At 44.8% G+C, this 26,935-nt stretch overlaps 1 protein-coding gene across 1 annotated transcript in view; it reads left to right on the top strand.

The window, feature by feature from the left end:
• MCHR2 (melanin concentrating hormone receptor 2) overlaps positions 1-26,935 on the top strand; it is a 76,399-nt gene that overhangs the window by 11,637 nt on the left and 37,827 nt on the right. Inside the window, exon 3 of the mRNA XM_074988839.1 lies at positions 17,079-17,286. Coding sequence (XP_074844940.1) covers positions 17,105-17,286 — 182 coding nt within the window. The 5' untranslated portion in view covers positions 17,079-17,104. The remainder of the gene's footprint in view (positions 1-17,078; positions 17,287-26,935) is intronic.

The raw sequence follows: 26,935 nt of genomic DNA on the forward strand, positions 1-26,935 counted from the left end.
GTGAAGTAGACATTTGGGCTTGGCCTGGAGCTCAAACTCTAGAAACCTGTAAGAATCCAAAATTCTGCACTGTAGCTTGAGCCCTGGAAGCCTGAATCAACAGGCAGGAGCTAACTCCGGGCTTCTGATTGCAGTGTAGACATAACTAGTGATGTTACAGCATGCAACCCAGACCACTGATGAGCTGTGTCACCCCTCCCTGCAAATGCGGGTTCCTCACAATGCTTGGTTGCTGTAGCTCCAACCAGGGCTGCTCACAAACAACCCTGCAGCATGGAAGTGACACCCTGAGTATCTGAGTATAGCTGCAGGCTTCCAGCCACACCAGTCATACTCAGGCTTCCAACAGTCTTGGTTTCCACTTCCAGGGTGCTCACCACATGCTCCAAGTAATGGATTTTCCCCAAAAAATGTATTCTTCACTGTTCAGCCATCTCTTACACAGTCCAGAGACTGTTGCTCTTCTGTATGGATCAATACATGATAGTTTGCTACCATAATTGGAGTTTCCAACATAATTCAATTTAAAGACAGCACCACATTAATTTTAATTAAAGAATAAAACTAGCTTATATAACTACCAGGGCCATTTCTACACCATGCTAATAAAAGGCCTGAAATATGCTCATGAGGCGCAGATGCAAATTCCCTATGCCTCATTAGCATAAGGTCACGTGATTTGGAGTCTGGAAGATGCTCTTCCACAGTCCAAAACACCGTTTAGAAGCGCAGCCCCCAGGGGGTCTTCCAGAAGGAAGTCCTTCTTCCAGAGGCCCCTTCTTCCTGAAAATTTTCAGGAAGAAGGGGCCTCTGGAAGAAGGACTTCCTTCTGGAAGACCCCCTGGGGGCTGCGCTTCTAAACGGCATTTTGGAGTCTGGAAAAGCATCTTCCAGACTCCAAATCACATGACCTTATGCTAATGAGGCATGGGGAATTTGCATCTGTGCCTCATGAGCATATTTCGGGCCATTTATTAGCATGCCACTTTCTTCGAAAGTGGCATGTGTAGAAAGGGCCCAGGAGATCAGTTTTATGTGAGTACAAATACAAGTCATTAACGTTGGAAGTGATTATAAAAGAAATAAGATAAAATGCTCCCCAGTGGTAAATCTTAACAAACTAGACTTACCTCAAAGTAGAAAATTCTTATATTTTCCCAGCAACAGGACTCACCAGTTTCATCTCAGGATTTCTCTTTGTTTCTCAATAGTAACAATAGTAATAGATAGCCATGTAAGTCTATATACTAGCAAAACAAAAAGGCCATCCAGTGGCACTTTAAAGAGTAACAAAATAATTTATTTGGTGGTCAGTTTTTATGGGACAGACCCACTTATGCTCATGAAAGCTCACCACCAAATAAATTATTTTGTTAGTCTTCAAAGTGCTAATGGACAGTGTGTGTGTGTGTGTGTGTGTGTGTGTGTGTTAGGAAGAGAGACCTTGGAGTATTTTGTGCCCTTCCCCTGCTGCAACTTTATAGTCCAGTCACCCTTTCAAATGATTTTTTCTGAGAGCTACCCCTAAATGAAGCTCATTCCTGCTGTGAGGACAGAGACAAAATATCTGTTGATGAAATAGGATCCGTGCTGTTGTTTGCTAAGATGTAGATCTGTTTGTTCCTTCCCCTATTTTTGCCAAAGAATCAGTGCTGACACTTCAGCTTTGATGACATGCAGCTGAGGCATCAGCTTGTTCTTTTTCTGTGAGAAACTGGTTTACCAGATGTGCCTGGTAAACATATTTCTGAGCTAATTTCAGCATATGTTCATAAAGGTGCTGCACGCATTTCAACATGACATATTGAGCTGGAAGATATTTATTTTCAAATTAAATCTCACAAGGCATATTTTGTACATAGATTATTTCAAGGATAGAATATACAGGGTGCATCCAGTCACAGCCACACACTACCAATGAAGTCCACAGCCCCAACTAACTATAGCTGAAACTTGCCAATCTCCAACATAGTGGCTGATATTTCATTTATGGTTTCTAGGCAATTTTATCCTATTTCTCTCATGATTGACTGAGCCAGACAGAGTCTCCCCCTTACAAGTCAGCTTGCTCGCTGCCCCCCGCCGCCCCCACCGGGAAGCACACAGGGTACGGAAATGGCTGCTGACAGCACAGTCTTTGATGCCCTCATTGAGGCCCAGATATGCTAGCTTATCGTGACCCTGAGAAGCAGAAAGTACAGCTAGAAGGCTAACAGGCCAGACTGTCAACATGAGGGGGGGGACCCTCAAGAAATCACCCCAGCTGGCATTGATCGATATGATGCGCACACACACACAATCACCCCAGAAGGGGAAGTGCCCCGCACACACAAAAGAAGGTCCTGTACTCCTAAATTGCTTATCTCTTGTCTTACAAGTGCAAACTAAGTAAGAAATGCCCTTGTAACAAACTGGCGTCACAAAGACAGACCAGTATGATCTGGCACCATAGATAAGAAAGAGAATACGTAACCCAAAAGGGGTATAAAAGGTGGGTCCAGCAGAACTCTAACTTTGAGTGCATTCCACCAACTACCTGCTGGTCGGGTCAGGTGATTGCCTCCCGAGGTCCACAACTGGGGACGCCCAACCTCGTATTCGTCTTTCTGTGGAATTGAGTGACCGATCCGGCTTGGCTACGCTGGTATCGAGAGACGCAGAGAGGGTAAGATACACCCATGCTAGGTCTCCGACTTTTTTTTTGTGCACAGCTAAAGAATTAGAGCTCTGTAACTAGATGTCTTGTGTCAAGATATCATTGTGTTAGATGGTAACAGATATCTTTGTATTGGATTGTAACGTAACTTGTTAACACCTGTACTTTGCTAGCATATAAGAAGTAAACAATAGCCTTTTGTAACCGCACGCTTATAACTGTAGCTTAATAAACTTGTAACTAGTTAAGCTCTGAGCCTAACCCTGCTGTTAACCCTTTTGTCACTGCAACACAGCCGGCACAACAAAAGAACTTTAACCGTTTGGTTACTACAGCCTGGCCGTGGGTGAGAGTGCTAGGAGCTGCCTGCTCTAACAGTAAAAAAACTGGGTTGCTTAGGACCCAGGGGAGTACCTCACCGCACATTACCTGGCCACCGGCTAACATTGACGCAGACATTGGAGACATAGTCCATCACATTAAATCATTAAAAGCTTTAAATTAAAGTAGTTATGATGGAATTACCAACCTGAAATCCTGTCTCACTAGTTTCATAATCATCAAGGTCAGAATCATGGAAAAAAATGCCATTTGGCTCTAAGCCATGCATACAAGTGCTCAAGAAATAAATGGGAACAGAGAAATGGGTTAGAAAATGTCTAAGATCTAAGGAACCAGCACAACCTAGAGGGGGAAAGAACGTATCAGAAATAATTAAAATATAAATAAAATATCCTTTTAAATAAGAAGTAACAGCAGAGGGGAAAATTCCAATATTCAGCAATGAGTAATATTACATGTGTGTTCTGCTGCAAAAGGAAAGAAGAGATTCCAGAGGACAAATGGGTTAGTTTGCTCTATGAAATCAATCTGTACTAATGAAATTGGCAATGAATGAACCAGAAAACAAAGGAATTGAAAGATTGCAGGGAGCAGCCTTGCAGCATTTTTGGCTATGTCTACACAAGAAGCTTCTGTTGACAGAAGTCTCTGTCAGAAGGGATTTCCCAGCAAAATTTCTGTTAATAGATTGCATCTACACACAAAAGCAGATCAAAAGAGCAATCCATTTTGTTGACAGAAAGCAGCCACACTGCTTGGCCCTCTCTTGACAGAACAGCTGAGCGGAAGCTCTGTGAATGGCAGCCTGGTAAACCACAAACCCAGTCTGTTAACAAAAGGGCCCTGGAGCATCTACATGGCTGTTTTCTCAACAGAACACTGTCAAGAGGGGTGTTATGCCTGAACTGGGAGAGGTATAATGCACCAGGAGGATGTGATGAATTTTGTCAACAGATGGTCAACACAGCACATTTTGCATGTAGACACTCAGCAGTTTTTCCTGACAAAAGCCTAGATTTTTGTGAAGCTCTTGCTTCCCCATACATTCATGACATATTTTCTAGCTGAGCACATTTTGTGTTGGCATCTGAAAACCACTTAGACTAGTACACGCTGGGTTTATAATCATTTTCCATAGAACTGGAGCAGTTAACACTATAGTTGCTAACTCTTCCTGATGCAGCTGTAGCCTTAGAAAAATGATAAAACATTAGCATTGGGAATTCTGTTCTGTTTAGCTCTCACTGCCTCAACACCATGATATCTAACTTCTTGCCACAAACTAAAATACCGTCTATGTACATTTCTCCTTTTTTTCAGCTTTGCAGAATCTCATGTTAGAAGATTTTTGGGATGTTGGGATTGCAGACAGGCAGCAAGAAAAGGAATGCTTTCTGAATAGTTGTACAGAAGTTGTCAGCTTGGCACTGGGAGGGAGGAGTGGAAGTTGCTGGAATACGTAAACTGGATCTAGTCTTGAGAATGTTGCACAATAAATTTAGAGGTTGTAGCAAAAATAATCTGTTCTGGTCTGTGCAGATGTGAATAGCCCATATAATTGCACAACAGGCATATGGGCGTACTGCTGTCTACTCAATAATGTTTTCTGTTACACAGCCCTTTTTTTCCTATCCATTTCCCCCTCATTTTGGAAAGCAGTAGGAACCGTGTGACCTGAACTAAGTTATAATTTACCTTCTTTAAATCAGGTAATTTTCTCTGACTGCTGTACCAACTTCCTGTGTGTGGTATGAAAGATGATAAGTACACCCATTTTGCCTTTTAACTGTGACCTCATGAGGGACCCATGCACAGCTGGGTTTTCAGGCACAAGCAAACATTACGTACATAAATTGGCCTCCCCAAAACTGCTCTTCTACATAGCAGAAATGTTTTGATTCTATTGAAAAAGGAATCCTTCTGTATCATAAAAATGAGGACAGGATTTGTCATTAAGAGAAATAAATCGGTGCCCTAATATTATCTTGGATTTTTGTGTATTTTGACTCTTGCTGCAATGCGCTTCGAATAAAAATTATTGTCTATTTTAGCAAAGTGTAGAGTATGTAGTTACATCTCTGCATTTAAATGCTGATTTATGTTATATGACACTCGACATAGAAGGTTTGACTATGTATTAGCTTCAGGTATTGTAATCTTAGGTGTTCCATGTAACTATAGCAGATCCAAAACTTTGACGAAGAAATGTGATTTTTGTGGTTTACTGTGTCCCTTTAAACATTCATAGCCCAGTCTTGCTTCACATTGGCATATAAAACTTCCTAATGACTTCCAAAGAAGTACAAGTCATTCAAAATTCCCTTTTTAGTCAAAGGGAGATGTTTAAATTGAGGGCTTTGTCCTGGATGCCTTCAACCAAGAAAAGTAGTGCAAATGAAATAAATTGGCAATTTTGTAAAAAGTAGCCTATCTATTGTAGTTTTCTAATATGTTTAGTAGTGCCTCTAATATATTTAATATGCTTTGAGGTAATGTACAGTATGGCTATGTCTACACAAGAGGCTTTCACCTGTAAAACTGGGCTTTTTGTTGGGAAAAACTGTGGAGTGTCCACACACAAAATGTGCTTTGTCAACAGTTTGTTGACAAAACCCGGCACATCTGCCAGCTGCATTCTACCTCTATCCATTCTGGTATAACTCCTCCCTTGACAGTGTTCTGTAGACAAAACAGCCATGTAGATGCCTTGGGGCCCTTTTGTTGACAGACAGGGCTTCTGGTTCACCAGGCAGTCCTGTTTGCAGAGTTTCCAGCCAGCCATTCTGTCGAGAGAGGGCCGGGCAGTCTGGCTGCTCTCTGTTGACAGAGCAGATTGCTCTTTCGATCTGCTTTTATGTGTAAACGCTATCTGTTGACAGAAATTTTATTGGAAAATCCCTTCCGACAGTCACTTCTGTCAACAGAGGTCTCTTGTGTAGATGTAGCCAATATGAGTAAAAAAAGTACTACTGAGTAGCTTGACAAAGTTTACCTTTTGGTTGGAGTAGGGTGCTGGCTATGTTTTATTCAGAACCTGGACATGTCGCTTAAACTCCTTGCACTCGCGTCACTGATCACTCCATATGTATAACATTTACTTCCCTCCTGGGTTGTTTCCTTGTGATCCCAATCTGCTGTATCCATCTGTTTTCTCCTATTTTGTACATAAATAATAATAATAATAATCTCTTTGGAGCAAACACGGGCTTTTCATTGTGTGGTTTCTGGATAGCCAGATACAGTGTGGTCCTGTAATGAGCAGGGCTCCTAGATGCCACTGTACAAATAATAAATGCTGATTGTTTGTTTGAAAAGTAGTCTAATAATTTCAAATTTAAAATCCAGTGTATAATTGCTAAATTATGTATTCACTTGAATTCTAGCAGTAGCAAGTGTAATATTCTGGGGTAAATTATATGCTGCAATAGTACGTGAAAGGAAGCTTTTTATGTGAATTAGGAATGATGCAGAAAATTGAGCAAATTTAGATGATGTGTTTTAGAAATTTCTTTGTACCTTTCAGTGTGATTAATTTGTTCGGTTGGTAGTGTATCGCTCTGGACTGTTGCAAGAAAATTACACCTCTGCATTGTCATTAGTGAGTGCCTGCCTCACATTTCATACAGTGCTGCTGGTACCCAGTTCCTGGGCTTTTGGTAGCAAAGAAGGGCAGTGGAACACTTCCCCTTGAAAACAGGTATCAGGGTGTTTTTTATTCCCCAAAATATAAAGGAATGATAAATTTCCGGTCAGGGTCATTTAGCCCTCTCTTTAGTGAGACAAAATATTTGATTATGCAAGCAGCATACACTACTGTAGTGCGGCATGAGGAATTAAGGTGTCACTACCTCCACCACTGAGAAGGTGCCATTTTAATAATGAATCCAAATGAATATAAAAAAGCAGTCAAGTAGCACTTTAAAGACTAACAAAATAATTTATTAGGTGATGACCTTTCATGGGACAGACCCACTTCTTCACATCATAGCCATACCAGAATAGACTCAACAGGCCCAAAAATTGTTATCAAGGTTGACAGATCAGAAAAGCAGAGGGGAGGCAGGAGGTGGGTGTGGGGTGGGGAAATCAAGAGTTAGATAACACAAAATATGTAAAAGAGTCCTTATAATGGGCTAGGTAATTGCTGTCCTGGTTCAAACCATGTGTTCATGTGTTGACTTTGAATATAGATGGGAGTTCTGAGCACTCTCTCTGTAAACGATCGTTAAAGTTCCTTTTTGGTATAACACAGACTTTCAGGTCATTAACTGAATGGCCCACTATATTAAAGTGCTGGCTGACAGGTTTGTGAGTTAGGAGTTTTTTGATGTCTGTTTTGTGTCCATTTATACTTTGTTGAAGAGTGTTTACAGTCTATCCTATATACATGGTGCGTGGGCATTGCTGGCACATGATGGCATATATAATGTTAGTTAAGGAACAGGCGAATGTGCCCATGATTCTGTAATTAATGTGGTTCAGTTCAGTGATGGTATCTCCAGAATAGATATGTGGACAAAGTTAGCAACGTGGCTTGTTGCAAGGAAAAGTTCCAGGATTGGTATCATTGTGGTATAGCCTGTGGTTACTGGTGAGAATCCTCATAAGGTTGGGAGGTTGTCTATAGGAGAGAACAGTCTTGTCACCTGGGGCCTTCTGGAGTGTGGCATCCTGATTAAGGATAGGTTGTAGATCTTTAATGAAGTGTTGCAGTGGTTTGAGTTGGGGTTGTAGGTAATGACCAGTGGTATTCTGTTATTGGGTTTTTTGGAACTGTCTTGGAGTAGTTGGTTTCTGGATGTTCGTCTGGCCCTGTTGATTTTGTTTTGTAACTTCTCCCAGTGGGTAATTCAGGTTTATGAATGTGTGGTAGAGATCTTGTAGTTTTTGGACTCTGTCAGTAGGATCAGAGCAGATGTGGTTGTACCTAAGGGCTTGACTGTACATGATGGATCTTGTTGTGTGTGCATGATGGAAGCTAGAAGTGTGTATGTAGTGAGTCAGTATGGCCTCCTGCAGACCCGGAGGCAGGGGAGGCTATGCAGAGGCCCTGGTGGGCGGGGCCGGAGTCAGGAGACCAGAGGCCTGCCCCTCAGAGGGCGGGGCCAAGGGCTAGAAGAGCCAAAGGTGGGACTCAGGACCCATTCGGGTCAGGGCCTCCGGGCAGGGAGGACGTGCCTGCACGAGCTCCTCGGTACCAAAGGGAGAGGGCCTGTGGCCACCCGGCCAGGCCGGAGGAGCAGGCCCCCAGAGGCTCCAAGCAACCCCGGGTCCATATGCCCCAAGGAGACTACCCGGACTTCCCAGACCTACCAGGACCTTCACGCCAGCGGAGACCCCCTGCCTTGGAAGAGGCCCGAGGAGCGGGCTGCCCCAGAGTCCCGGCGGATCCTTACAGCACTCAGACCCAGGATCGCCTTGCATCTCCTGTATTGCCGCCGCCTGACTACCCTAACGACATTGTTATGGACGACTGGCCGGAGCCCCCGAGGGTGGATGACCCAGAGGAGACCGACCTAGGGGGACCCCTCGACCAGATGGACTGGGACCTTCCACCAGCAGAGGGTGAGGTAGGAAGTGGCCCGGGGAACGACGCTCACGAACCCATGGCAGTGTGTTGTGGTCTGGATCCCCACTGCCGGGGTGGCGTGTGAGCGACCCCCAGGGCCCCGGGCCGGGTCGCAGTGGAGTGGGAGGGCCTGCGACCCCCTACCCGCCTCCCTGACAGGGCCAGCCTGTGCTGGGCCTGCACTTAAACCCCTTGTGTTTCTGCCCCGCCCCAAACTGAGGGCTGGGCTTGTGTTTAAACCCTTGGGTTGCTGGCCCGCCCCAAACTGAGGGCTGGGCCTGTGGTTACACCTTGTGTTGCTGCCCCGCCCCAAACTGAGGGCTGGGCCTGTGGTTGTACCTTGTGTTACTGCCCCGCCCAAACTGAGGGCTGGGCCCAGAACTGTGCTAGTACTTGGGGACTGCTGCCCTACCCTGAACTGAGGGCTGGGCCTAGAACGGTACTATTACCTGTGAACTGCTGCCCTGCCCTGGACTGAGGGCTGGGCCCAGAACTATACTACTCTTGTAAACTGCGGCCCCGCCCTAGGTTGAGGGCTGGGGCCTGTATGGTGTTGTAGCGGTGAGCCGCTGATCACCCAAACTGAGTACGGGCTGGTGTTCTAACCCCTTTTTTGCTGCCGCCCGCCCTAGGCCAAGGGGCTGGGAGTCTCTGGACGTGTTACAGTGTAGTTAAGTATAGCAGTCAGTGGGTTTCCAGAAGAGTGTGGTACTGATCAGGCCATCAATGATTTGTACTGTAGTGTCCAGGAAATGTGTCTCTCAAGTGAATGGTCAGGGCATAAGTTGATGGTGGGGTGCAGATTGTTAAAGTCTCTGTGGAATTCTTCTAGAGTCTCTCTTTACCATGAGTCCAAATGATAAAGATGTCATTGATGTATCATAAGTAAAGGAGGGCTAATAGGGGACAAGAGCTGAGGAATCATTGTTCCAAGACAGCCATAAATATATTAGCATATTGTGGGCCCTCACAGACTAATACAGCTATCTCTCTGTTAGTATCCATCTGAATATGAATTCTTTATAGTGAGTGGAAACATACTGTATAGTGGGGATTTTTGGGTAGTTTTTATTAATTTTATTTTATTATAATTTCTTCTAGAAATCTCAAGAGATCGTTTCTCATTGCAAACGTTTATGAAATGGTCTGAGGTAAATAGGATGCAATTTTGTGAGGATAAACGCAAACTCCACAATGAAGGAATAATTGGTTGCACGCATACAAAATGGGAAATGACAGAGTAGGAAAGAGTATGGGGAAAAGTGATCAAGGAATCATACTGCAACACAAGTGAAATATGAGTCAACAGTGTGACACTCTTTCAAAAAAAGCAAACATCATTCTGTCATGTATTAGCTCAAAAGCTGCAAGCATGACATGAAAAGTAATTCTTCCACTCTACTTTGTGCAGTTCAGGCCTCGGCTGAAATATTGTGTCCTGTTCTGGGTGCCATGCTTCAGGAAAGATGTGGACACTCTGAAAAATGCTCAAAGAAGAGCAACAAAAATATTACAGGTCTAAAGTACATAACCTGTTAGGGAAGACTGGAAAAACTGGGTTTGTTTAGTCTGGAAAAGAGAAGGCTAAGAAGGGACATGAAAATGGTTTTCAAAGTTGTTCTAAGTAGGAAAAAGGAAAAACTATTCTTCGTAACCAGAAATTAAGCATTGGAATAAATTGCCTAAGGATTTTGTGGAATCGCCATAATTAGACATGTTTAAGATCAGGCTAAACGAACAATGGAGATGGTCTAGATCCGGAGTTGGCAACCAAAATAGCAAATTTGGTAGAAACTCAATAATTCAAGAGCCACAATGCATATGAATACAAGATGGTCCTTCATAAATAAGGTCAACCCATACTTTTTGTAACCCTTATTTTAAGAACAGTGAACACACAATGATTTGTACAGTAGTGTGACACTTGTTTACTGCAGGATGTTAGGGGGCTGGAGCTCATGACATCCGAGGAGAGGCTGAGATATCTGGCCTTATTTAGTTTGCAGAAGAGAAGAGTGAGGGTTGATTTGATAGCAGCCTTCAACTTCCTGAAGGGAGGCTCAAAAGAGGATAGAAAGACTGTTTTCAGAAGTGACTGATGACTGAACAAGTAGCAATGGTCTAAAGCTACAGAGGGGGAGGTGTAGACTGAATATTAGGAAAAACTATTTCACCAGGAGAGTGGTGAAGCATGGGGGTGTGTTATCTAGAGAGAGAGTGGAATCTCCATCCCCAGGGGTTTTTAAATCCAGGCTTGACAAAGTCCTGGCTGGGTTGATTTAATTAGGGTTGATATTACTTTAGGCAGGGGGCTGGTTTCGATGACCTCCTAAGGTTCCCTCCAGCCCTAGGATTCTATGATTTACATATTCATTTCCTCACACTTTACATGTGTGTTTGAACTACTATCTTCCTGACTTTCACTCCCAAACCCATTTTAATTACGCCAATTTTACTTCACGTTTAATTTCAGTTTTCTTTCTTAAAATGTGTGTTGTCCTTCACCATAGGAATGTCACAAGCTTCCTTTTCCTTTTTAAAATCAAGACTTTATTAGCAACATGATCAAAAGACAGATACAGTATCATATCCTACAATGCAGTGCACATATTAAAGGGGTAAGTTATCCAAAGTTTCAAGATCACATATCATTGCTATTTAGACATGAGTTGTTGTGCTTTTAGACATTCATGGTTTATCAAAAATAATCAGGAGGATTTTTTCTTTACTTTGCAATTATAGTGTCGGGAGCCACAAAGAAGTTCTTAAAGAGCAGCATGGGGCTCTAGAGCTGCAGGTTGTAGACCACTTGTCTAGATGTTGCTTGGTCCTGCCATGAGTGCAGAAGATTGGGCTGCATGATCTCTTGAGGTTCCTTCTAGTCCTATGACTCCATGATTTTATGACAATAAGTACCACAGTACCATCTGTAAGCCTGGTCAGGACTGGGGCTTCATTGAGCTAGGCACCGAACATATATTTAATGACAAGATTGTTCCTGCCCTGAAAAACTCTTAATCAATATATGTGATGAGAAACACTCCATCTCTTCTATAGTTATAATGTCAGTGGCCCAGACCTTCAGACATATTTAAGATCCTAAATTCCATTGATATCACTGGAAGTTATGACCCTAAATGGCTTTGATGATCTGGGATTTTTTCTTATTATGGAGTGGACTAAGCCCCTCTGCACTGGACAAGGAAAGATGGAAGGAAATAGTAAGAGAGGCCTCAGACACTAATAGGCGCTGAGCCCATGATTGTTGATGATGATGATGATGATGATGGTAATTTGTTCTCATATTTTGAAGACCAGATTCTCTCTTGTGCCCTTCGCACTGCTCAGGCAGAGTAGAGAGGCCAGGTGCAGCCTGATCTTCCCATCTAAGATATTGCTCCCCACATATCTGTGATGGAGCTCAGAGGTGCACTGAATTGCTGTAGACAGTAGCTGTACCTGCAACACATCCCTCACTCACTCAGTTCTGGCATAGGGTTTATGTAGAGGGTGTGGCCAAAGCATGCCGCATCTCTGGTAAGCTGTGCACAGATTGTTATTAGATGACTTAAATCAGTAGTTCTCAACCTTTCCAGACTAACTATGTCCTCTCCAGGAGTTTGATTTTTCTTGTGTACAGCCAAGTTTCATCTCATTTCAAAACTACTTGCTTACAAAATAAAAAAAAAAATACAAAAGTGGCACAGCATACTATTGTTGGAAAATTACTTACTTTCTCATTTCTACAATATAATTATAAAATAAGGCAACTGGAATATAAATATTATACTTACATTTCCCTGGATCATACATAGAGCAATATAAACAAGACATTGTCCATATTGAGTTTTAGTTTGTAATGACTCAGTAAAGCTTTTCTGTAGCCTGTTGTAAAAATAGGCAAATAACTGGATGAGTTGCTGTCCCCCTAGAAGATGCTGTATATCCCCAGGAGTTCAACCAGGGCCCAGATTAGTGCAGGTAATCAGAGAGCCAAAACCAATTCCATATCAAGTTCTGACCATGCATCATCCTTCCAACTCAACTACACTAAGCAGAAACCAAACAAAACAGAAAATCTGAGGTGAAAGTGCTATTGAAAATGTCAATGATGAAATTAGAAGAGATCGAAGTGAAACTGAGCAGAGGTGATGGCTGATACACACGGACTTTGGCTGATGTAAATGAGAAAGCATGGTCTATGCAACAGTAGACTACTGTTGCATGCATATTTTGCCCCCACTATTTAACCATTTAAGCACTTCCATTTGCTTCTGCCTTGCGAACAATCTATTATATTTAGAGATGGAAGGTGGGAACAGCATGAAGGAGAAATAATTGTTACATCCTAGAAAGAGCTATGAGGTAAAGCAGAAGAAATCAGTTATGCTAAGTAAACACAGAGACAAGGGCAGACAAGGTATGGGAATGGTACTACGCTACAATGAATCCTGGAAATACTTCTTCCATTGGCACCAACATTTTTTGTAATTTCAGAATAATATATACCAAAGTTTATCATATTAATCACAAGCAACTGGACACACCTTGCTCCTTGTACTCAAATCATCACTAGACAACTTAATCTTGTCTGTCACATTACAATAAATAACTTTTCCTAGGGAGTTAATTCTATGCTTATCTGTGCAATGGTATGCTCCCTTGACAGTACACTGATAATTATGACTAAAATAGTACACATGAACAGCGCTTGAATAGCTACCCATACATTTTAAAATAAATATCCATATATTTGCAGAAGACAAGAAGATACTTAGCACCTTACAAAAATATCATCTTGGCAATAAAGATACTGGATACTCAGAAGCTGCAACAGCATTATCTCTTCTTATTGTGCATTTTGTGTAATTTTGGTTTTATTACGTTATTAGTCTCCATCTGTTTGTGCTTCTTAAAATGAAATTTCTAGGCCTGAGCTAAGACCTTATTAACTTGTTTTCATAAATTACAAGAATCTTAATGCATGAAATGCTTTAGACAACAGAAAAGGCCAAATCTGTTGATGTAATTATCTAGGAACCAGATTTTACCACTCTTTTTCACTCTGTGTGAAATGGATGTGTCTATAACTGTGCTACTGAGAACTGCTTTTCTAAATGCAAGATAAATAAATACTGTGTTTACATCTCAACATAGCTTCTAAAATCAATGACTACATTTGGCATTCATCTGCCCCGCAGTAAAGCCTCCAATTCTCCTTCTTTGCTTCCTACTGTTATTTTAAGGTAGGTGAACATATGCCATAAAGATAACAAGGTGCATGACTGCTGCACCCAGGGTAGGAAAATCTAGACATCAAATATAGCTGGCTCATGGTCACAATTTTCCAAGTGGGAATCTAAACTTAGGCTGTAAACGTCATGTTTTATGCATCTAAATAATTGCCTTGTGCTTTTATTTTAAGTGGCAGGTCAGTGAGAACAGATTTAAACGTGTAATGATCCCACATGAATTATAGTGGGTGTTTTCCCCGCAAACATTCAACGAACAGAAGGTAGATGAAAAATAATATTGTGTTATTTGTAAAAAATTCATGATTTTCAAACTAACCTAATTATCTTTCTGTCAGGGGATATCATGTGTTGTATTAATTTAGATTGAATATGTGAGCCAAAGTTGTTAACATGATCCTGACTATCCAACATTAAACAGTGTTAAACAAGGTTTGGGATTTGGCATTCAGAAACCTCAGACTGCTTAGTCCCATGGCAAACACATCATTAAAAATCCTTTTAACCTTTAATTAAAGATATATAAAGAGAAGAAAAAACACTTTAAATATTTGAAATGCAAAACATTAAACAGGCCTTTCATCTTATCAATATCCCTTGTTTCCCTTCTGTTTTGCTGGGGAGAGCTCATCAAAGGAAAAAGACCTTTGTCTGACATTCACATGAAAGGCTTTGTCTAGATTACAGTGATTTGTCTACAAAAGTTTTTGTTGGAAGACAAAAATTCTGTCGACAGATTGCAGCCAAATTACCAAGGAGATCGCAAGGGTGATCCTCTCTGTCAACAGAGAGTGGCTGGACTGCCCACCCACTCTCTCGACAAAATGGCCAACCGGAAGCACAGCAGGCAGGGTCCATTAATGCCTCGTGGGGCATGGGATATGACTGTTGACAAAAGTGCTGGATTCTGTTTTTTTACTGTTGACAGAATACCTGGGAATCTGAATGTTCCCTGGGTTTTGTCGACAAAGTGCCAGTTTGTCAACAAAACCCTATAGTGAAAACATAGCCAAATATGGCAGTGATGGTTCTTTCTGGAGAAAAGAGAAAAATTGAGACAGTCTGGAACTATCCTTGTTGCTGAGATTATTAAAGTTCGATTCCATTTCCTAATAAGATGAAACAGCACAAGGACACGAGTCAGAAGAGGAAGCAGCTGCAATGGTAGAAGATGTTTCTTCTGTGTCTGATGGTTGACTTACTTGCAACTTCACTCCAAGACCTTGCAAACTTGTACTAATATCAGGCTGTTGAGGGTACTGCTGTTTGCTGCCTCTTGCTGGTCACAAGCTCACAGCAAAACTGCAGAATACCCAGTATTGGCTGGCTAATCCAAATTTATTTTAAACAGAAGTGAAAAGGGGAGATGAACAGGAAAGAGGAGAAATAAGTTGGAGAAGAAAAAGGTCACATACGCTGCATCTACACTAGCAAGTTCTTTTAAAAGATTTTTCAAAAGATCACGCAGAGCATCTACACACAAAAAGCATGCTTTAGAAAATAAGTCAACAGAATGTGGCGCTCCTTTCAAAGGCACACTTTCACTCCCATTTGAGGAAGAACACAGTCTTCCAAAAGCTTCTTTCAAAAGAAAGCGTGTAGACGCTCTGCGGTGCCCTTCTTTCAAAAGAGGAGTCCTCAAGGCACCCAATTTTTCAATCTCTGGCCCATTCTTTCAAAAGAGATGGGGCTGCGTGGGTGCTCTCTATTGAAAGAGCAGATAGATCTTTCAATCTAATTTTTTGTGTGTGGATGTGCTTTTTTGAAAGGAGGCTTTTTGGAAGTTATCTTCCAGAAGACCTTCTTTTGAAGGATCTCTGTAGTATAGCCATAGCCATAGCCATAGTGTGTCAGGGGTGGGGGAGGGAACCAGGGGACAAAGCCTCGTATCTCAGATCGTGTCTTAGATTCAGCTGAGTCTGACTGAAATGAGGATGTCATTTGTCTTGCTTTGTCTGGCTTGGCCTGGTCAGTATGTCTTTCAGAATTAGGATGAAAGAAGGCCTGGGATCCCAAAAGATGAGAGGGGAAGCAGCCATGACAGTAAAACTCACTCCAGTAGGCATTTTTCCCCAGAGTCTCCTTTAGGACCCCAAAAGGGGGTGTTGGATGGAACAGCCCATTCCTAAATTATTTTGTCCCCCAATTAAGTCTAGTTTCCAACATCAGTTTAGGGTCACTGATTTCTAGTTCCATACTTCTCTTCTTTATCAGCAATTATTTTAATACAGTCCTTGTATTATTTCAGTAGATTTTTTGTTTGAATAAGTCTGTCATTTTTGCACCTTTTCTCATATACATGTTTGATAGTTCATTGAAGATATCTTATGAACTTTCAAATAGCTTTTATAGTTGAGCTCACAATTTGGGTAAATTTGTAGGACAAATTATTACACATGGGTAGGTATAGCTTAGTTATGGTTTTTAAATGCTACGTGACACTGGTAATGCTACATGAGGAACACTTCATAGGGGAGATACAAAACTAGAATTAATACAAAGGAAAAGTCGGAAAAAAATCAATCATAAGATAGGAATGCAGAATTGAGACTAAAAGCTCGATATTATCTGTACCTCATTAATCATCTTGAAGTCCAACTGAACAGCTGAGCAGCTCTGAAAATCAGGCCCAGATTGACTCATTCAAAATATCAAAATTAGAGCTTCCTTTTGAAAATTTTGCCCTTAGCCTACATCTACACTAGGTTAGAAAGTCAATTTCCAATATGCAATTCTAAGTATGCCATTCGCGTAGGTAGAAGTGACATATTAGAATCAACTTTCTTGCCCTGTGTAGACTGGGGCTCTTCAGGCTCGCGCTGACATCCCTTACTGCATGCAATAGCTGTAAGAACCAGGGTCAATGGCCGAGCGTCTTAACGCACATGGCAACATCGAACTCCGGCCAGTAAGTGTAGATTCACCCTATGTGACTTTTATAAGTTTCTTAAGTCTATGGCAGATAAAAGAATAGTTCCCCTTGGGATTTCCATGATCAGAATGAATTCTATGACTTAAAATGACATATTAAAAAGTTTTATATATTTTACTAAAGTTACAAAGTGTGCCCCAGATTTTTTTAAAAAAGCAGTTCAATCTAAGTCTGTTAATTCATGAATACACACTGGCACTTGGAAGATTTTATTTATGAAATTCAAGCTGTAACTAAAAATCCTGTATCTCAAGCTATTGTGCTCGATGAATGAAATACTCAAATGGCAATAGTGTATGCATAATTTATTTTCTGCTACTGTTAAAGGTTTATGGATCTAACATTTTGGAAGAATGAATGAAATCCAGCCTTCCTATTGGAATAGCACATCTGCCTTGTTCAACAAATCAAGAAGTGGAGGGCATTACTACCAAGTGATCAATGCAGCAGAAACAATTATCCTTCCTTCTCTAATTGGGATTATCTGCTCCATGGGATTAGTTGGCAATATCCTCATTGTGTTCACCATAGTAAGGTAAGGAATTCAGTATATGTGCTGCAACAGAACCTCACTGCTGTAAACAGATCATTTGAATAAATCAAGGAATGGAATTGTCCAGCAAAGACTAGAAGAATAAATAATTCTTACTCTATGTAGTCATTTAAACACAAAGTCCTGTCTAATTTGGGCCATGATTCACCAAAGTACATATGGTTAGTTCCCTCTCTACTCAAGGAAGCACATAAGCACATGCTTCACTTCAACCCCATGTTTATTGAATTCAGTGGGACTTAGGCACATGTGTAAGCTTCTTTCTGAAAAGGGATACTTTTTTAATTGACATTTTAGAAATCGATCCACTGCCCCCCCGGAGGTAAAATTTCCATTGATTTGGATAGTGTAGCACAATATGGGCTGCCTGCAGGATGCACACTGCCCATAAAGGTAATATTTTGGTGGGCTGCAAGACGGTTTGTTTATGTTACACATCCATAGGCACAGCCTCCTGCAGCTCCCATTGGCTGGGAATGATGAACAGTAGCCACTGGGAACTGCAGGGGAGATGCATGGCTGCAAATACTTAATGTGAAAAAACTGTCCCACTGCCTGCCAGAAACTGTCCCACTGCCTGCGAGAAGATAACCCTGATGGGCCACTCGGAGGCTGCAGGTTGCCAATCACTTGTGTAGAGCCTTCTGCTTTATGAAAAAAAATTGCACCTTCCCACTCTGTTAACAATGCAGTTTGTTTTTGTTGATATTTCCTCCCAATTTAGAATGATGAATTTTCTATTGTGTGACATTCAGACAAAAACTACAAATGCAAACATCTGACTCTTGCATACAGATTATTTTCTTGTTCAGACTTCCTCATTAGAAGCTAAGCAACCTATTTTGAGACTTTTTGCATAATTACATGAAAACAATAACAAATGAAACTTAATTTTCTTTGTCTTGAAAGCAGTGTTTCTATTTACAATTGTTCATTATATCAGCCTACTAAACTATCCTGTCTAGCAGTGGCCTCCTAGGACTTTCACTCTTTTCCCAGCATGGTCTCCTACTCTCAAGAATCCACACTTCTGAGCCATTTGAGGATAGTCAGAGAAAACCCTAGTTATGTCTTTCAGTTCGCTTTGCTATGCTCCAGAAGTGTAAAGCAGTCTTATTAGATTTAAGGATCCAGCCCAATTACCAATACTAGCTTTGTACAAGAAAACATCTTCTAATCTCCTGATTCTATCAAGAGTTTCTTATAGTTAGATTCTCAAATGTGTGATTGCACCACAGAATTGAAAGACATGTTTCATTAGAAGCTGTCTTGATCTATGCACACATAGGACAAATATTATAAACATGGTAGACTTGGACCGATACATGTCAGCACCACCAAATTTAATACATGAATTCTGACCATAGACACAGCAAGCCAGGGCTTTATGAAGGAGATTTCCAACAACATTTAAAGTTCAGCTCCTAATGACTTGTTGAGCCTTTGGAAATCTCCCCCTAATGCACTCAGACTCCAGGGCTACATTCACAAAGGGGCATAAGTGTGGTGGCCACTGATTATTTTGATTTTGGGCACCTAGAAAATCAATGATATTTACAAACCCTGAGTCTGGCACACAGGCTCCCTACACAATGAATGGGTAGAAATAGGTGCCTCACAATGGGATTCGCAGAAGCCAGCATATTTTGTGGAGCACCTCCTAAACTAGACAAAAGGGGATGCCAACTTGTGGGGAAGTGTCCTATGTACCTAGGCCTCCTAAAGTAAGCACCTAAGTACCTAGTCCTCCTCAGGTAAGCACCCTAATCACTGGGCTATGGGAAATTCTGATGAGGGGCTCCCTCACACTGTCTGCTCAAAGCAGTTCTGCCCCATGTGACTAATGAAAGAAGCATTGTGCCAGTGAGACAGATGTCTCTATAGGGGAGAGCTAGTCCCCCTGCTCCAATGCCTTTTCATTATAAAGTCCCTGTTGAAGAACTTTAGCAGGAGAGGTTGCGAGGGGCGGGATCCTTATTAGCTCAGAGGTTAGAGCACTGTTCTGAGAAACAGCAGAGCTCAGTACAAATTCTTTTTTCCCACTCAGGCAGAGCGAGGGTTTGAACTAGAAGCTTCCCAATCAAGTGCCTTATTGTTGTGCTAACAGCTGTGAGGCAGTCTCCTCCCCACCACTGTTTGTGCAAGTTCACCTACAGGGGCCTGTGGTTGTGTTCACAGAATACAGCAGTGCCTCCTGCTGTTTGTCCTGCAGATTAACTCTTCTCACCCATGACTCCCTCTTCTGGTGATGTCTTGCCACCACCACTTCTGCCCCATGACTAACGTCGCTCCCAGGACCATGTTGTCGTCTGTAGAGCACAACCCTCCAACTGTGCTACACTCTGTGTTCTCCTGTTCCTGGGGGATGAATCACAATCTCATGGCCCAGCAACTTCCTCAGTGGCAAGTGGGCTTAAGAAGGGGTCCCAGGCCTGCCCACTACTTCAGCTACGGACCCAGAGATCCTATAGATGGCAGCCATGTGCTATGTCCCCTCTGACCTCAAAGTCTACTTCTCTGCGCCATTTCTGTGCTGCCCCCAGCACCTTCTCCAGCCTGATCTCTGGGCCTCAGCAGGCCAGTCTTAGCAGACATACAGGGGCTTACTCTCACTCCCCTGCTTCTTCCAAGAACCACTCTGTTCAAGGTGCTAGCTTCCTTCCTCCAGAAAGGCAGCCAGTGCTCCCTCCTCTGGCTCCAGGGAGCAACTGCCTCTGCTCTGCCCTCACGCTCCTCTTTGATGGCCTACTCAATTCTAAATGTCTGCTCCTCACAGCCCCTTTCCTATCGGCTGTATTCTGTGCAACCTCCCCAAGGCTCCATTAACCTCTTACCAGTTAGTGTGGGGTGGACATGCCATTACAGGCTCCAATCCCATAAGCAGGCTCTGGGCATGCTTACCAGATTGTGTCCTACAGGTGAGTTAGACAGAGGAAAGCAGGAAAGAGGCTGCAGTGTGCATGAGTTGAGGCAGAAACTCAAGTATCCAGGGAATTTTAACTGCAAAAATTTAAATCACAAGTGAGTTTAAGTGCCTACTGCCTTAGCAATGGCTGAGCAGTTCTGAGAAGCCTGGAAAGAACCCATTCTTGGACTTAAGCACTTAAAATGGCCACTGATGGCCCGAATCTATTTGTGACTCTAGACTCAAATGTCTAATATATTGAAGAATTTGATGCCCCGTGCAACTGCCGATCTTTGTGGAGAAGACCACAGGAGTTTGCATGGGTTGGAAATAAAGTGAATATGACCATGTAAATGAATAAATGGATATAAAGGAAGAATATTTTAATTGAGTTTTAAAATTCATAATGTAGTCTCTGAAATGTTATAATAAAGGAAACCTGAAAAGAGCAAAGGAATTTTTTTTTCTCTTGAAAAGCCTTTACATGGTATGATTAACAAGATGAGTCATTAGAGAACAGAGACAGGCACTGACTTTATAAAATGATAATTTAAACTACATTTGCATGGGAAAATTTTACTTATTCTACTATACTGGCATGAATACTAAAACAAAGGAGAAGGATTTGAAAACAGTGAAGTTAAAAAACAGTATTGTAACTGAGTTGTTGAATAAGGTAGAGAAGAAAACAGAAATTGTATTAAAATTATATATAAAGTTTGACTAATCTCTGAAACAGGGCTATATAAATGCTTCTTTCATTGAAAAGATCTGCTTCCACTGTGTACTAGGTCATATCTTATTCTTTTCCTCTGCTAGTACTGAAGAGTGAACTGCTGTGAGAGAAGCTAGATTTTGTCCTTGCTATTGTATCATCAATGGGATTATTAACCAAATTCCAGTTTTAAAGTTTTATTAATACATTATTCAGGAAGAATAAATATGGGATCCCAGGATGTGATTTTTAGAAGGTCCCCAAAAATGGGCAAAATTCATCCATATGCAGGTCAGCACCCATGTCCCATCTAAGACCTAACCTTGTACTGTCCTTCTGAGCATGAGTGGATTTCATGCATAGGAGAGGAGAGAAGAGCTTCTCTGTACCCCAAGAACAAAGAGACAGTGCAGAACATGTTAGGGAAGGGAAGGGAGGAAGGAAGGGCAAAATTACACGAATAGCACCTTGGGTGTGTGAAGTATGATCCTGGACTGTTTTACTGTATATTCTCTGGTCAAATGGAAGAGAGACGTGTGAGCAATTGCTCTGCACCCTGAAAGAACTGGAAAGTGCAGTCTAGTTTACTTATCTCTAAGTTGATTTCTGAATCTGAAGCAATAATAATGTGCAAGGCTTAGGCTTCCTCAGACGTATCAATATCAGGACCATTAGGTATCTATAAATGATGTTCTCTGTTTGGACTGAGGATCAGTTGATTTTGGTCAGTAACCAGTCCTTGGAGAAATGTCTGTGTATGTGCATGCATGCGGGCGTGTGAATGCAATTGTATAGATCATCTTGTTTTTCACCTGAGTAGCCACTGAGGGGGAGCAAATTTTTCTGAGGTTCAGCACATCTGCTGAGCTTTCAAGGGGCTAGTTAATACAAGCTCTTGAGCTGTAACTGGATGAATTCTGATCTGTGATAGCACACAGTGAATTTATCAGGTATCCAACATTTTATTGAAATGATATTTACTCCATAACTTATTGCACTATCAGTTCAAAGTACTATTTAACACTCCTTTTTATGAGAGTTGCAATCTATCCTTCAAGTTTTTTCCTGATTAATGTAACCAGGAAGAAGAGAATTGGCCAGACAACTGAAGGATAGCTAGAAAATTGGCACATTTACTGTAGAATTGAAATCTTGATTATTTGAGTTATCTTTCATGTGTCACTTAGGCCGCATCTACACTACAGCCCCCTTTCGAAAGAACGGCTTTAGAAAATAACTTTGAAAGCTGTTCTTTCAAAAGGGAACGTCCACACAGACAGAGACCGAAGGTGCAATCCGCTCTTTCGAAAGTCCCAGAGTGCAATTTCGAAAATACTCGTCCACACCATGCAGGGCACTCTTTCGAAAGTACAGGAGCAGGAGGTCCTGTGGGCAGGGTCACACGGCGGATGAGCCCTTCCGGGACCGAGGCCCACCATCCCCTTAAAGGGCCCACCCCCACCATCCCATACATCAGCCTGCACACATTGCGGGCCAGCCACCTGTCCCTAGGCTCGCACACCAAGGAAATCAGAGGAGGCACGCCAAGCCCCCATGGAACCCGAGCAGCCCCCCATCCCCATTGAGGCCATGGCCAGCGCACTGGCCATGGTCCTTGCTGCCATGCAGCAGCGGCCGTGGGCAGACAGCCTACTAGCTACCCTCCTGGAAGTCATCCTGAGAGCGTGACGTCCCCAGCCAGTCCCCGAGGGCATCTGCCACCTGTGGAGCTTCCCCACAAGCAGTGACTGGTGGGAATGGCTGGTGCTGGAGGACTGGGGCAATGACTGGTGGCTACAGAACTTCCAGATGACCAAGGGGACATTCCTAGAGCTGTACCACTGGTTTGCCTCAGCCCTCCAGCACCAGGACACCCGCATGGGAAAAGGGTGGCCATCGCCCTCTGGAAACTGGCCACTCTGGAAAGTCACCAATCTGTCTGCTGGGCCACCTTTGGGGCCATCCTCAATGAGGTAAGCCGTGCGCATGCGGGGGCCAGGGATGGGGGGACTCTGGCATGGGGCACCATCAAGGACCACAGGGCAATCCTCACCATGGATGGGACACTGAGGAGCTCAAACAAGGCACACCGCATCCCCCAGGGAGGCCTGCCCTGCAGGGGACAGGGAGGATCGGACACACTACACCCCACCACATGCTCATGAGTGCATCCTCCTCCCACTCCCTGTAGGTCATCCGGGCCATCAACAGGGTTCTCCTGAGGTAGCTGGTCCGTGTCAGGGACCTGGACGATGCCATCTGGGGCTTCAAGGAGTTGAGCTTCCCAAACAGCTTCGGGGCCCTGGACGCCACACACATCGCCATCCAGGCCCCAGAGCACAGCGGCGGGGCTTTCATAAACCATAAGGGCTACCACTCCATGGTCCTGCAGGCACTCATCAATGTCAACAGTGGTTCCAGGACATCTGTGTGGGCTGGTCCAGCCATGCCCATGATGCCAGGGTGTTCCAGAACTCAGGGCTGGGGTGCTGCATAGCTGAGGGAACCTTCATCCCCCAGTGGGAGGTCCCCACGGGAGGCACCACAATGCCACCCTGCATCATGGCAGATGCGGCCTACACCCTGCAGGCCTGGCTCATGAGGCCATACAAGGGAGACACACAGCCCAGCCAGGACATTTTTAATGAACGGCTGAACCGGGCCCACAACACAGTGGAGCGGGCATTTGGCCACTTGAAAGGGCGCTTCAAATGCCTCCTCACAAAGCTGGAGATGGGTCTCCCCAGAGTTCCGGCAGTGGTTGGGGCCTGCTGTGCCTCATACTGTGCCATTCATGCACGGGTGGGCCGTTGAGTCAGGGCACGGGTATGAGCAGCCCCCTGCTGCCCCATGCCACCAGGCCCAGCAGGACAGGGTGTGGGTATGGGAGGCCCTGAACCAGGCCTTTGAGTGGGGACCACAGTAACCACCCCACCCCCATGCATGCACACCCCACACCCACCCCACCCCCATGCACACACACACCCCACCACCACAACACATGCACTGGGGACCCAGATGGAACCACAAAATAAACCCTTAACCACTACTACTGCTTTGCCTCCTATGTACAGGGAGGGGTATCACAGAAAAGGGGGCTGGGGGGAATTATATACAGGGGTATCACAGAAAGAGGGGCTGGGTGGAGATATATACAGGGGCGTTGCAGCCACAGGTGGTCACCCTCCGGGCCCTGGGAGGACCAAAGGTAAGGGCAGAAGGCTCTATTCATCCCCCACATCTGCCTCTCCCCCCCCCCAGGTCTGGATGGTCCATCACCGCTGGGCTGGGGCGGGTGGCATGGGGAGGTTGGGGTGGGGCCCCTGCGGGCTCCCTGGGATCGGCATGGGGGGAGTTGGGGGCAGGGGGAATGGCCTCACCCTGGCCAGCCCTGGCCATTAACATATGGGCCAGCTGCATCAGGGCATCCGGGGGCAGGTGGGTTGGGACAAGGGCAGAGAGGACGGGCTTATGTGGGGGGGGTTGCAGCAGGGGTGGGGTGGGGGGAGATTGGGGGGGCAGGGGATGTCAGGGGTAGGGAGGCTGACTGGGGGACTGGGGAGGTGGTTGAGGTCAGGGGGTGGGGAGGCTGACCAGGGAGGAGGTGGGGGCAGCTGGGCGATGGGGGAATGAGGGATGGTGGGGTGGGGGCAGGAGTGGCTTGCAAGGGGGCAGCAGCTGGGTCTAGGTGGCCCATCATGGCCCCTGTCAGAGCATTCATGTTCGCCACAACCTGGTCCCAGGGCTGCTGCTCCATGGCAAGCCACTCCCGCAGCATGCCAGTAAGGTCCCGCAGAGCTGCGGTATGGGCAGCATCCCCCACCCTGCTGGCACCAGCAGACAGCCCAGTGGTGGCCCCGCATGGTCCCTGCTCAGGATCCGGGCCGCTCCCCCTCACCCTCCATGGTGGGGCTGGTCAGGCCACTGGCTGCAGGAGCTGTGGAGACAGAAGGGAAGGGGAGAATGGGCCATTAGTCCCAGGTGCAGGTCCCTGTGTCCTGCCCCTCCCGCCTCCCAGGGTACATGTCCCTGCATGCCCGGCAGGGATACCGAGAAAGCACCCCCCCATGCTGTTCCCTGGTCCCTCCAAGTCTGGCCAGCCCCTGGTGCTGTCCCATCTATGTGGTGCTTAGTGCCGCTCGTCATCCCCCTGACAGCCCAGGGAGCATAGCTGTCCAGGGTCCACGTGCACCTGGGCTGGTGGCCATGTGGGATGCCTGTGGCCACCCAGGGTGGGACCTGACACTCCCTCCCTGGGCACTAAGGAGGCTGGTGTTCACGCCACCTACCTATGGGTCCCTCCAGGAAGGCAGGTGAGGCATGGTCAGACGGGGCCTGGTTGGATTGCCCGGATGGGAGGTCACTGATGAGGCCCCCCTTGCTTAAGCCCTCGTCATCACTGGTGGGGTCGAGTCGCCATGCTGTCCACAGTCGCCTGGAGCTGGCTGATAGTCCCAGGTGTTCCTCTCCCTCAGTCACCGTCTCTGGCTTGGTGTCACCCACAGACGTGTCAAGGAAGATGGTGGGGGTGTCCGGCCTCCTACAGCCCCAGGAGGTGGTGGAGCTCCTTGTAGTAGGGGCAGCTTATAGGGGCTGCCCCGACAGCCTGGCTGCATCCCAGGCCCTGCAGTACCCCGCCACAGTTCTTTGACCTTTGACTGGACCTGGTCCGGTGTGCGGGTAGGGTGGCCGCGGCCGAGCAGCGCCTTTGCCAGCCACTCAAAGGCGACCACGTTGCAGTGATGGACCCCCATTTTTGGAGGATTTCCTCATCCTCCCAAAGGAAGAGGAGGTACTGGATCTCAGCCTCTGTCCAGGAGGGGGCTCGATGCTTCGGGGACTGGCCCGCCTCCTGGGACAACTCCCCGCTGTCTTTGGAGGACCCCTGTGGTGGGCAGCAGTCCGGGTGGCTGGCCATGGATGTGGGTGGTGTGGGGGACTGGCTGGCCATCGTGGTGCCTGGTGAGCTGGAGAGCAGTGTGGCCTCACTGCTGGCTGCACGCTCTCAGCTTCCTGCATGAGGGTTTCTGGGAGTCTGCATCCTCTTAAGCGTGGCCAGACACTGGAAGCATAGAGCTCCATCTGTGCTGTGAGTGGCGCCGCCACCTGCCAGCTGATCGCCGCCACGGATGACTCCCTCTTTTGAATGAGCAGGCCGTGGAGCGTCTACACTTGCTCTCTTTCGATATTATCTTTCGAAGAAGGGCGTTCTTCCCATCCTGGGAGTGGAGGACCGACTTCGAAAGAACGTGGGAGTTCTTTTGAAGTTACTTTCGAAAGAATGCGGGGTGTGTGTGGATGCTCCGCAGGTTCTTTCAAAGGAGCTCAGTCTTCCAATCCTAATTTCGAATGCACTTGCTAGTGTAGATGCAGCCTTATTGAAAAGCAACTTGCCCATATGGCTTATAGTGGCTTGGGCAGAAAGCTCTGTTTTCCAGTCTAATTTCTCTGGCTTCAGCAATTGCTAAAAGAGTTTTAAACTCAACAGAGAAAAGGAAACATAATGGAAAAGAGAGAAGAAAAGGGTTTGCAATCAAAGTCAACAGCCTGCACTTTTAATGCAGGGGGAGGGTTAGCTTGGTGGTTTGAGCATTGGCCTGCTAAACCAAGAATTGTGAGCTCAGTCCTTGAGGAGGCCATTTAGGGATTGGGGCAAATAGATATCAGGGATGGTGCATGGCCTTCCCAAGGGGACTGGACTGGATGGCCTCCCAAGGTCCCTTCCAGTTCTAGGAGATGTGTATCTCCAATTATAATTTCTATAATAATGGTGTTTCATTGATATCGCAGTGCTATTATATAAATCCATACAATCCACATTTATTGAATACAACATGCAGTTCTGATAACCTCATCTCAAAAACTATATAATAGAGCTGGAAAAGATGCAGACAAAGGCAACAAAAATAATAGAAGTACAGAACAGCTTCTGTATGAGGAGAAAGTAAAAAGATTGGAACTCTTCAGCTTGGAGAAGAGAGGGCACAATGGAGGCTGATGAAATCATGGAT

Source organism: Carettochelys insculpta, chromosome 3, assembly GCF_033958435.1.
Source record: "Carettochelys insculpta isolate YL-2023 chromosome 3, ASM3395843v1, whole genome shotgun sequence".
Lineage (NCBI taxonomy): Eukaryota > Metazoa > Chordata > Testudines > Carettochelyidae > Carettochelys > Carettochelys insculpta.